Below are 13,613 nucleotides of genomic sequence, written 5' to 3'. Positions count from 1 at the left end.
ACCCACTTTTCACCATTTCTGAAAGAAAGAACAAAGTTGATTAGTATACAAGTTGGAATAAATACAAGTCGGAAGTTATCAAAATTAGCTACAAATAAACAAAAAACTACCTAGTTCGGTCCGCACAAAACTCGGAGAGCCAAGAAGAAATTTCTTGATATCCAGGTTTGGAGCCCTCCCCTAAACCGCTCGAAAAAATTCAACAATGGCCTCATCTACCTCATCCAATTCGGCTAGACCATATTTCTCTACAGGAGAGGTCTCCAACCAGTACAGAAAAAATCGGGGCTCGTTATTTTCATTTAGAAAAGAAGGGTGATGACCCTCTACAGCCTGGATCTTGAAGAAAAATTTTTTGAAATCATGGAATGATTCATCAAAAATGAAAAATACTTTCCGACCTTGAATAGCTCGGAAAGACACCCACTATTGTTTGTTTTGTCTATTTGAAGCACTGAAAGGCTTAGTCAGGTGGAAAAGGTAGAAAAAGATTCGTAAAGAAGTCGGGAAGTCAAGCTCTTGGCTAACGAGTTGGTATATTTTTAGGAAGCCCGAAGAATTGGGGTGGAGTTGGGTAGGAACCTCCCTGCAATGAGATAAAACCTCTATCTCAAAGTCGGAAAAAGAGAAAGTAACCCCCAAGCGGGTGAAAAGGCAGTCATACATGAAAAAGAAGTGGGGTCAGAATCATCAGTCCTCCCACAGCAAACCCGATCCTCAGGGTCTGGTGCTACTAACGCATACTTAGGTTCATCAGCATCAAAGCTATAGATTTTATGGTGTTTTCGGAGTTTGGTTATAAAAACGTTATCCATTACAGAGCTTTCAGAAAGAATAGAGGCATCTACCCATCTCAAGAGAGTCTCAGGGATATGAGAAGACATTTTTCAGTAATGAAGAAGTGTATATAAAAGTGATAAAACTTACAAGGAAAAAGAAACCATAAAAAATAGAGCTCTCGAAGATAAGACACTTTTTTCAAAACAAACAAGAAAAGCAGTCAACGGCGGTAAAAGAAACGATTTTTGTTAAAAAAAAAAAAAAGAAAATGCAAAAATCCCAGAGTTTCTTACTACAAATAACAAAAACGCATCAAGGATATAAGACCCCTCTCCGACGTACAGTATATCAAGCAAAGATAAAGAAAATACTGTAAAAATGAAAAGAGGGTGCAAAGAACTAATCTTTGTGAAGAAGATAAAGAAGAATCCCAAGTACGACGCTGCAGAATAGCAAAGAGAAAGAGCCCAAGGGTTCGAGTAAAAAAATGAAAGAGCAGAAAGAAGAAACTTCAAAAGGAAGACGAAAGAAAATGAAGAAAAAGGAGGGAAAGGTATTTATAAGGTGCTAGGGGCATTATCGTCAAATGACCCCCTTATTAAGGGAGCGCACCATTACCAATGAAACCGCCCTCCACTCATAGATGCGAAAAGCCAAAGCGACGGGACAGTTCATAATTTGAAATCATGCCTTTTCAGAAACCAAAAATCCCGTCGGTTTTCCGACGTGATTTTAAGAAGCCAACTCGAATATTCCCAAATTCAATACTCGAATCCAACTCACAAAAAAAGATATCGGACTCGAGTAGGGGCACTGTTCATACCCTGACCCAAGTAATAAGCCAGCCCCAAACTAAGCTAAGAGGCCCAATCCAAAAAGATGGCCTTCACTGTTTGTTCGAGCTCCTTAAAGAGCTCGGAGTCAACGCCAACACTTATCTAAGTGAATAACTGTCTCCTAAAATCTCTCACTTACTTCTAGAAGAGATATCCCAACAACCTTAAGATAAAGGGACGGTTATCCATCTTCAGAAATTGAACTATTCCAACAGTGGTTATTGGATCATCATCTATAAATAAATTGATACACTCAGGTAAAATCAAGTTCCAATTTATTCAAAACTTGCTTACCCCTTTACTGACTTAGGTATCGGAGTGTCTTTGAAGGTATTATCCCCCATTCTTCAAAACACACAACTCGGGCGGCAGCTCCCAAACTCGAATAAGTCGAAAACCACCCTCCTTTAACGTTTGGGCCTTCCCTTCGAAGTCCAATCATTCGGTTCTATGTAACTCACGGAATAATATTATATAAGGATGAAAGAAAGTTATTGAATAATTTAATGAATAAGACGGTATTGTATGTAACTTAATTTTAGGAGATGTGAGTAATTGAGTCTTTACTTCTTATGTTAATATTTTTAATTTTGTAGTTTGTTGATTAAATTATCACACGTATATACAAAAGTCTACGCATCCAATAAATGAAAGTATCCAAGGTAGATTGTAGAGGGGTCTTCGCCTTTGTTATCGTCTCAGACTAATATTATTTGAAAGTTGAAACTATTTCTAGAACATATTTAAAGAGACATTATAATATTTAAAGACATTGTAAGAAAAATTAAAACATGGTTACAAATAATACAATTTTGTTTAATACTCATAAGTAGCTTATATATTTATTTAAAATATTACAACTTTATTGTTAAAAAAAAAAAAGCCAAATAACTTGATTTTCTATAAATATTTAATAGTTTATCCGAAGCTATTCTAGTGGGCTGCATCTCATCAAAGAATCTACAAAGATCACCGTTCAATTAAGTCTACTTTGTTGTTTTTGACGGCATTTAGTTAAACTACTTGATTAACCTACCCAGCATGGTCTAGGATCCATTATAATTTTGATGAAGCTTTTGATTATGTATTCAGTAATCTTAATACTTAGTGTTCCAAACAATCATATACTCGTTATGAAACACTTATCTGAGAACGCAACAGTTTTCAGTTGGAAGCCAAATTCAGACCAAAAGCAATTATTACTATTTTATTTGACTTGATAAATGATGATACAGTTGATGATGGTTAAGTTCAGTGCAAATTAGATCTCTTTGTCAATTTGCACCACAATCCATTTTTGGTATGGATAGTTGCCCCGGTAACTAGCTCAACCGAATCGGGGGTCCCCTTCAATTGCACATCAAAGTTCTGTAGCAGCATAGCCAACGCTACAGTGGACTCCATCAGAGCAAATTGGTCCCCAACGCATTTTCGTGGTCCACCACCAAAAGGCAAGAATGCAAAATCCGATATGATCTGATCAAACATTATGTATATCAATCGATAAATAAAACACAACAAAATAAACATTATGAAAAGAGAGAAACCTCGTTTGGATATAAGGCTCCAGGACTTCGAGATGGGTCAAAACCAGCCCATCCTTCAATTTGTTCGTTGGTTCTTTGCACCAAAAACCTCTCTGGTTCAAATTCATCAGGACGCTCCCAAAAATATGGAGATCTATGCAGATTATATACCTGCACATAGGAATATTTAGAGCAGCCAGCCACTTCTAAGGGAGAGTAAAAAACTAAAAATGTAAACTTTGCGAAACATAAAAATATTTGAGAGACAATAAAAAGTCGACTCAAGATAGCTCAAAGTTACTTTATTTTGCACTCTTTAATTGTCGTTGGAATAATTGGATAATCTTAAATGTAATAAATGTGTAATTATAAATATGATATACATGAATTTATAGATGTTAAATAAAATAAAATAATTTTGGTGATTGTCTTCCTAGCATTGTCTGCCAAATATGTACAAAATAAACCAAAATCACAAGAAACAGGCTTTATTTTTTGTTTATAATAAAAGTGGAAGTTAGGAAATATGGGGTACTCTCCAACAGTCCAACACCACTGTCAATGCATCTGCAAAATGTCTGTTTAGTGAACTCCACAGAACACGCAAAAGGCCCACTTTAAAAGATTGCAAATTTGCAATGCTATTCACTAAATAAATTTATTTGCCCACACAAAAAAAAAAAATGTTGGATTTCCTCTTTCAAAGTTATCACCCGTCGATCTCATAGGCAAGGTAGAGAATCAAGATTTTACGTCAGAAAAATAAATTAAATATGTAAACTAGTCTAACCTAATAGAAAATTTGTAAAATTAGTTAACTCATTTAAATTTGTAATATTAAAAGATTTTTAAGAGTTATATCAAAATTCTAACAAGTATAACTGCACACCATTCAATAGTGGAGGAGTATGACTCAGTATGTGCGGGCTTAGTATGCCAAAATGGGTATATAAAACATTTTTTTTATATATAATTCATGCATATGCAGCATCCACTTGCTCACTAAAAAGCAGGTGCTAGAAAAGTTTTACTCACAGAAAGGAAGACATCAGTCCCGGCAGGGATCGCATAACCATCTTTATCACCTTTGTACCCTCCTGAAAAAGTGACGTATGTCCATAGATACATCATCTCAGATGGAAGCAACAAATAAAAAATTATCTAGACAAGAAACATAAATAGTCACATGTTCAGTGACAAACAGAAATCCATCATAAAAGTAATGAATAGGATTAACATCAATGTTTTGGGAAAAAATACTAAAATCACATTAACGGTTTGTTAGAGACTTAGAGGTGCATAGGCTTCATACACGGGTTTCCATTTTCCACTCCGTTTCGACAAGTAATCATTAAAAGTCAAGTCAATACCTGGTAAAACATCGGGTTTGAGTGAACGCCTAATCAGCAAAGGTGGTTGAGGATACAAACGGAGAGACTCCACAACAATAAGTCTAATGTACCTGACACATTATACATGCAATAAATTTCAAGTGTAAAACACCAACTTCAACGCTCAAAGTTAAACCAGATCCCATTTTGTAAGAACTAAATGAATATAAGGTTCACTTGATGAAATAATGACTGAAATTAGATGCATAATGCTGCCAGTTTTTCATCTTTACATGGCGTCCCCCCCCCCCCCCCCTTTTTCCCTTTTCCCTAGAAAATAAGATTACTGACCGTTTATGATAAATTTATATCTTGTATTTCCTAATAAAATATTGGCTATCAAACAGGTGGAAGCAAGTAAAAATCTGACATGAAATGAGCACCTACTGCAGTTTTTTAAGTGATTCGTAAGTTGGTGTTCCTGTACCCAGCACTGAATCTACCTCTGCTTGAGCCTTCCTCATTTTGTCCGGGTTCTGCAGTGAGTTCAATAATCAGTAAGATGGTATTGGCCAAAGAGAAGAATCTGAAGAGAATCTACAATAACCAAAGATCCAGAATTGTCTTTCACGAACAGGCAATTATATCAACTTTGAGATTAACATACTTGAGATAGAAGGAAAGTTGCCCAAGTAAGAACTGCAGCTGTTGTCTCATGACCAGCAATAAGCATTGTCATTAAATCATCCCTCAACTGTCAAAATGGAGAGAGAAGTAAGAAGTAAACAAAGCATACTATTAACCATGTAGCTTTACCCTATACTTAGCATACTATTAACCATGTAACTTTACCCTATACTTGTATATTTACACCCAAACTAAACATACTATTAATACCTAAAATGTATAACTGGATCAACAGAATTTAAAAGAACCGAATAGTTTCACATGTTTCTAGACAAGGAGATAATGTTGTCAAGACATGATTTTTACCAACTACCCAAAACCAACCTAAGTTTTAGTCAGGAATTCAGGATCGCTTTTTGTGGAAGAGATATACCTGACGATCATCAACATCAGCTCCTCGCATATCAACCAGGAAACGCAGAAGACTTGCATCCTGTAAAAATTTTAAACATTGCGGCATTTATAGAACTCCTATATTTCAGGGAATGAACTGGATAGTTAACATTTGCCATAGACATTAGATCTCATACAAATAAACAGACACCTTCAAATTTAAGTAGTCCCTTTGCTGCAGTTTCTCAACATCAGTTTCCTGCAAATAGAATGTAATCAGGATGATGTTTATGTAAAGTCAACACAATATAATAGCCAAATGCAGATACTATTCGTGCAATCAATCACTGAACCAAAGTATTATCTCACCTGTCTGCTCTCTTTTGCGTTTCTGATAAGTTCATCAAGACAAGCATTGATGATCTTGAGGTCACTTTGAAACTTCCTCTGCCTCGGGACTATGCATGATGTCAATGGAACTTTCCAATATGGAATGTAGAAAGTGGACCTATGCTCGGCTTCAAAAAGAGTGCCATATACTGCCTATAATGGATATAATAGTATAGGGTATGTAAGCTCTCTTAGCTAGGGACAGCAAATGTAGCCTAAAATTCTGAATTGTATGTTCATACATTGAATAAACAATCAGTTAATTGCTGAAAATATGACAAAACTTTAGCTGTCTACTTATATTAATCATGACAATTCTGTTTGTTTTCTACCCACATAATTGTTTCTAGAAATTCTCTCTCAAAAACTATACAAAAGATTGAGCATACATATTAAAATGAAAGAAATATAAGAAAGAACAGCAGCATTTCTATTTGCATTTTATACTGTAGGCAACATCGATGTCATATACTTGAAATGTATAAACCTTTTGTCAAACCTTAATAACAGGAGATTCTTTGGTGACAGAACCAAAATCATAGTTGAACACACCAAGCCCAATAATATCAAGAGCCAAATTAGAAAACTCCGCCTCAAGATCTAATTCAATCAACTTCTGTCCATCATTGCCCTCTTGTTCAAGATGCTGATTGATCTTTGATATTGTTCTTTCTGAGCAAGTTCTGAATATTTTGACCATGGCTTCCAAGTACGAGGCATGGAAACCCGGAGCAATAACTGAAATATTCATGAATACCCAGTTAAGCTTCAGGTTACATTCATAAAACTCTTGATAATATTACCATGACAGATTAGTGGTGTTAATCCAGTTCAGGACAGCAGTCCACCAATAGAAAATACTAGCTCCATTCACCGATTTGAGAGTTATATCTGACAGCATATTTGTTGAGATTATTTAGGCATGAGACTTTTGAGTGCTAGAGGCTCTTTGGCAATTCTTTTGGGATATGTAACACAGTAGAAATAAGGGGGAAATGGAAAAGAAAGAAAATAAATACAGTTTGCACACCTCTTCTTCTTTGCTTCCAAGTATCAAGGTCCGCAGGTATGAGTCCTTTTCCCATTATTGGCTCTAGGATATCAGCAAGTACTCCCTAATTATTTTAGTAAACAAGCAGAATAGAAACTAGAGAGAATTAGAAAATGTTTTTAACTATAGTATAGAAAGCACTTCAAAGAAAACCAACAAATTCAAGCTCATAAAAGTACAACACATGTTCTACAACCTCTTCGTCAATACTTTAATGGATAACCAGTTACAAACTTCACAATTCATATGTTTATCCTAACCCTTGCAGGATATACTACAGTAATTAATTTATTATTAGAAATGCTAAAGTAGTAGCCACTACTGTTACAATGGATCCTCAACCCGACCGATTTGGGCAATACTGCAAGGTACTAATCACAATGAACATATTCAATACCAGAATATCATTTTAACAAATCTATAGATAAAGGATTGACCCTAGCATAACAAGAGACATGTGGGTACCTTGTCATAAGAGAATGCATTTTCTCGCAGAATGTGTCTTGCAACTATGGGATCCGATACAACAACAAATGCTTTGGGCCCAAACGCAAGTTTGTAAACAGAACCGTGCTGTCACATTCAACAACATCTTGAGAGGATAATTAAAACTAGCAAAGTCAACTGAGATGAAAACAATGGAAACACAAGTAATTTGAGCACCCTATGCCATAGATTCTCGTACATAATAAGCCTACTAACTCTGATTCTGAAACGTAGAATTTTAAGTAACTGAAAGTGTGAAGTAGGTACCTCCAAGAACCAATCGTATAGCGAAAAAAAGAGAGGTCGACCAAAGAGATCGGTGACAGCACCTTCAGCAATTGGCATGGACCCTATGCTTCCACCGCTGAGGAAGTTTGTAAGCAGGTTGCTAGCATTATCCAGCAGGTTTCTGTTTGATTTGCGCTGCTTATCAGTGTTAAAAGATTGGCATCTACGTCATCCACAATAAACAACCGTTAATTAACTAAAACCTCAATTGATTAACACATAATCCTCGCGAACATTAGACAGAAATATCAAATATCAATATTATTACTAAATTAACAAAGTCCAGGTGGTACCTGATAGTGAGCGGGAAATGGAAGGCGGTTGAGCGAAGAAGCGGTTTCTGTGTGTGTAAATTGAAAGTAGTGAAGGTTGAGGTGTGCGAGAGTACCATAGCCATGGTGGTTGGGTGCACACTGCACGGTGAAGTTGCCAGTTGACAGTTGACACTCACTGTTGTGTTGTTTATTGATTTATTGATTTTGGAAATGGGAAGTGGGAAGTGGGAGAATGAAGAAGGATGAGGTGGAAAGTGAAAACCACCATCACCACCATGTGTGTCCTGTTATGGTTACTTGCAAAACTCACTTCATTGGATATTTTCATTTTTTCGGATTACTCTCCGTTGGCCCGGGCGGTGCCAAACTCCATTCAAATATTTTTCTCTTTTTTTAAACGATGGGTTCATATAAAATAATAATTTAATTAAATGTAATAAATTATTTAATTATTTTTAATTATTTTTGTAAAGATAATTTTATAGGAATAATTAATTTTATTTTTATTTTTAATCTTATATAAAAACGAGGAAAATCACAATTAGATTTTTGAAAATTTTAATTTCAAACTAAAACCCGTTTGAAAAGTTTTAAAAGTTATTTCTTTTAGCTTTTGACTTATGAAAAATAGTAGTATTAATATTTGATGCAATTTTTAAAATCAAATTGCAGTTTTTTAAGAAGCTATTTATGAGTTTATAGAAAAGTTAAAAAATGATTTCTTTTATAATACTACTATTTTTTTATCACATTTTTATAAAATAAACACTTTTAGAATTAAAAATTCAAATACAAAATAACTTATTTATAAGTTACTTTTAATATAGTCATTTATTGTTTAAGCTATTTTTTCAAAAGGAGCTTAATTAAGCTATTTATCTAAATTGGGCCTAATTAATACTTAAAAAAAAAAGCGGTGGATATGTTATGTCATTGGGAAAGTATGAGGAGCCAATGAAATATTTGTATAATGTGTACAATGGAGGATTAGGGAGTATTAGAGATATAACCATTAGTGTTACCTTTTGTCATCAGCTGAAGCTTTTGGGATGAGTGGTATCATGACATGGTATTAGAGCTCTGGATCCGAGAGGTCAAGAGTTCAATCCGAAAGGAGCTTTTGTAACTCAATAGTCCATTAGCTCTCTACTCTATGTCATTTTATCAATTTATTGCATAAAATATAATGTTTATGCTTACATGTACCGTTACTTTAATTATTGGGACGTATCTATTTATAAAAGATTATTATGTAGATAATAACTTTTAGAGCAAAAATTCACCTATTTTAGTATGATTTGTGATAAATAAAAAGTAATTAATAAATATTATATAAAAACTTAATAAATAATAAATATTTTATTGTCTAAAAAGGCATCATTTTCATCTTCATGTGATAGTAATAAAACACGCACTATTATAGATAACTGTTGTGATAAAATTGAATTGAATGTCAATTTATGAGATTGGGCGACTAACCTTTCCTATGCTGAAGGAATAGCTTTTCAAGGCAAAATGAAAGTAAATGAAGGTTGAAAACAAAGGCTTGTCACCAGTATAAATAGGTGAAGCCTGCTTGTTTTTAGACACAACAAAAGTAATAAAATCTTCTCTCCCTCTTTTATAATACAATTCTCACTCTTACTTTATTTTACAAGTATTTTTGAATACTCTTCTCTCGCACTCTTTATATTAATATTAGTAAATATATTAATCATCTTTATTATATTGAGATAGTAATTATGGTATTAGAGTCTTCTACTTATACTTTTATATTTACTTTACAACACGTTATCAGTACGAGACTCTGATCAAATTTTAGGAAGACTCCAGGTAACAAATTTTTATTATGTCGAAACTCTCTCATCTTGAATTTAATGCTCTTGATATATCTGGAAATAATTATTTATCATGGATACTAGATGTTAAAATTCATCTTGATTTAATGGATCTTGAAAATACTATTAAGGCTGAAAATAATGCATCCCAGAAGGATAAAGCCAGGGCCATGATCATGATTTTCCTTCGTCGTCGTCTTAACGAAGGATTGAAAAATGAATATCCCACATTAAAAGATCTTGCAGATCTGTGAAAAGACCTTAAAGAAAAGTATAATCATCAAAAGACGGTGATAATTCCTCAAACTCGATATGTTAGAGAAAACTTTATCGACCTTCCATGCCTCGAATGTGCTCCTGTAGTAGCAATCGAGAAAAAGGATTTAAAAAATATTCTGAGCTAAGTTCTTGCTTTCTTGTTGCTGAATACAACAATAAGTTGCTCTTAAGAAATCATGAAGCGCGCCCAGCTGGCGCCGCCCCATTTCCTGAAGTAAATGTGGCAAATTATAACCCCAGAAGAGGTAAATGGCAAGGTTTTAGCAACAAGAAAAATTATAGAAGGAGAAGAAATTATATTCAAAAGAGAGGATCTCACCAGAAGTGGGATAAAGAAAGAAACAATGGGCAAAGTAAATCAATTGAGGATAAATGCTTCCGTTGTGGTGGAAAGGGCCATTGGTCACGTACCTATCGTACCCCAAGGCACCTAGTTGATCTTTATCAAGCATCCTTGAAAATGGATGACAAAGGAAAGGAAACAAATTTTGTTTCAAATGATGAAAATTCCACCACTCATTATGATATATCTAATTTCTTTAAGGATTCTGAAGGAAATATTGGCTATTTGATCAATGATATAATAGTTTGATATGTGTATATGTTTGTTAAAAATTCATGTGAATAATTTTGCTGTGCATGTACTTCTACTCATTTTATTATTATTATCATTTGTTTTTGAAGAAAAATGGCAAGGACATATTCTGAAGATATTTGCCTTGCGGATAGTGCAAGTTCGCACACTATTCTTAAAAGTACTATATATTTTACCCATTTTGTGCCAAAAGAAGAATATGTTAATACTATTATTGGCTCAGGCAATGTGATAGAAGGCTCCGGAAGAGCTATAATTTTGTTTCCTGGAGGAACAAAATTTATAATAAATAATGCACTATTATCTACCAAGTCTCTGAGGAACTTGTTGAGTTTCAAAGATATTTGCCGAAATGGATATCATATTGAAACAATGAAGGAGGAAAATCATGAGTATTTATGTATCACAACTCATGATTCAAATAAGAAAGTTATACTAGAAAAATTACCCTCACTTTCATCTGGGTTGTATTATACCAAGATTAGTGCAGTTGAATCACATGCCACTGTAAACCAGAAGTTTACTAGCCCAAATGAATTCATAACTTGGCATGATAGATTGAGTCATCCGGGAACAACCATGATGAGGAGAATTATTGAAAACTCCCATGGACATTCACTAAAGAACCAGAAGATTCTTAAATCTAGTAAATTTTGTTGTGCTGCATGTTCTCAAGGAAAGTTAATTTTAAGGCCATCACCAGTAAAGATTGGATTTGAGTCCCCTGAATTCCTAGAAAGGATTCAAGGTGATATATGTGGACCTATTCATCCACCATGTGGATCTTTTAGATATTTTATGGTCCTAATAGACACATCTTCGAGATGGTATCATGTGTGCTTATTATCTTCTCGCAACCTGGCGTTTGCGAGATTACTGACTCAAATTATTCGATTAAAAGCACAATTTCTAGAAAATCCAATCAAAGCAATTCGTCTTGATAATGCTAGTGAATTTACTTCCCAAGCTTTTGATGCTTATTGTATGGCTAATGGAATAAGTGTTGAACATCAAGTAACTTATGTTCACACACAAAATAGGTTAGCAGAATCGCTTATTAAACGCCTCCAATTAATTGCTAGACCATTGCTTATGAGAACAAATCTCCTAACCTCGGTTTGGGGACATGCTATTTTATAGGCCGCAGCACTTATTCGTTTGAGGCCAACGAGTTACCATCAGTTCTCTCCTATGCAATTAGCATTTGGCTAGCAACCAAATGCTTTCCATTTAAGAATATTTGGGTATGCGATATATGTTCTCATTACACCACCTAATCGCACCAAAATGGGACCCCAGAGAAAATTGGGAATATATGTTGGATATGATTCTCCCTCTATAGTGAGGTATCTTGAGATACAAACTGGAGATGTATTTAAAGCTCGGTTTGCGGATTGTCATTTTGATGAATCAAAATTTCCAACATTAGGGGGAGAGAATAAGCTTCCTGAAAAGGAACTTAATTGGAATGCATCATCGTTGATGCATTTAGATCCTCGATAAGGGCAATATAAACTAGAAGTTCAAAAGATTATACATTTGCAAAGAATAACAAATGAATTGCCTGATGCATTTTCCGATACAAAGAGGATAACCAAATCTTATATACCAGCGGAAAATGCCCCAATTCGAATTGATGTCCCAGTAGAACAAGTAGCCACTGAAGCAAATTCACGCCAGAAACGTGGCAGGACGGAAAATGCCCCAATTCGAATTGATGTCCCAGTAGGACAAATAGCCACTGAAGCAAATACATGCCAAAAGCGTGGCAGGCCTGTCGGTTCCAAAGATAAAAATTCTCGAAAGAGAAAAGATGTAAATACTATTCCTGTTGAAAAAGACACAGTAAAGACACCTGCAGTTGTCTAAAATTCTGATATAATTTTAACGCCAGAAGACGTTCAGGTACCTGAAAATTGTGAAAATGATGAGATCTCGATAAATTATGTCTTTACAGGAGAGAAAGGGGACCGAAATAAGACAATTGTCAATGAAATATTTGCATATAATGTGGCGTTAAATATCATGCATGAAAATAAGGATCTTGAGCCAAGATCAGTCGAAGAATGTCGACAAAGGAATGATTAGCCAAAATGGAAAGAAGCCATGAAGGCTAAGTTAGACTCACTTGCAAAACGTGAAGTCTTTGGACCTATAGTCCGTACACCAGAAGATGTAAAACCTGTTGGATATAGGTGGGTATTTGTGAGAAAACGAAATGAGAAAAATGAAATTGTGTGCTATAAAGTCCGACTTGTGGCACAAGGTTTTTCACAAAGGTCTGGTATAGATTATGAAGAAACATATTCCCCTGTAGTGGATGCGATAACATTGCGTTATTTGATCAGTTTTTCTGCATATCATAAACTGCATATGTATTTAATGGATGTGCTAACAGTCTACTTATACGGCTCATTAGATCGAGATATCTATATGAAAGTCCCTGAAGGACTAAAGATATCTAAACCATCCAATGAATATTCGCAAGGGTTATACTCAGTCAAATTGTAAAGATATTTATATGGTCTGAAGCAATCTGGACGAATGTGGTATAATCGTCTTACTGAGTATCTGGCCAAAAATGGATTCAAGAATGATGATATCTGTTCATGTGTTTTCATAAATAAATATGCATCTGGATTTATTATAATTGTTGTGTACGTTGATGACTTAAATATCATTGGGACTCCTGAAGAGATTCCAACAATTATAAAAACTCTAAAAGAAGAGTTTGAGATGAAAGATATTGGAAGGACTAAATTTTGCCTCGGCCTGCAGATCGAGCATATAAAAAATGGGATCTTTATTCATCAAACAACATACACAGAGAAGATCTTGAAAAGATTTTATATGGATAAGTCACATCCCTTGAGTACTCCAATGATCGTAATATCTTTGGATGTGGAGAAGGATCAATT

At 34.7% G+C, this 13,613-nt stretch overlaps 1 protein-coding gene across 1 annotated transcript; it reads right to left on the bottom strand.

Moving 5' to 3' along the window:
* Positions 1 to 2,796: 2,796 nt before the first annotated feature.
* On the bottom strand, positions 2,797 to 8,341 carry LOC112749737 (cytochrome P450 97B2, chloroplastic). The gene is made up of 14 exons (XM_025798096.2): positions 8,002 to 8,341; positions 7,688 to 7,871; positions 7,400 to 7,507; positions 6,914 to 6,998; positions 6,383 to 6,621; positions 5,863 to 6,036; positions 5,705 to 5,752; positions 5,534 to 5,593; positions 5,141 to 5,227; positions 4,921 to 5,009; positions 4,513 to 4,604; positions 4,178 to 4,239; positions 3,164 to 3,313; positions 2,797 to 3,092 (listed from the first exon to the last, which is right to left on the bottom strand). Exons 1-14 carry the CDS (start codon positions 8,103 to 8,105, stop codon positions 2,868 to 2,870), a joined length of 1,707 nt encoding a protein of 568 aa, XP_025653881.1. The 5' UTR covers positions 8,106 to 8,341; the 3' UTR covers positions 2,797 to 2,867.
* Between the last annotated feature and the right edge of the window lie 5,272 nt (positions 8,342 to 13,613).

This window comes from Arachis hypogaea, chromosome 15, assembly GCF_003086295.3.
Source record: "Arachis hypogaea cultivar Tifrunner chromosome 15, arahy.Tifrunner.gnm2.J5K5, whole genome shotgun sequence".
Classification (NCBI taxonomy): domain Eukaryota; kingdom Viridiplantae; phylum Streptophyta; class Magnoliopsida; order Fabales; family Fabaceae; genus Arachis; species Arachis hypogaea.
Note: the sequence above shows the minus strand (reverse complement) of the source record. Positions and strands in the feature narration are given on the sequence as shown.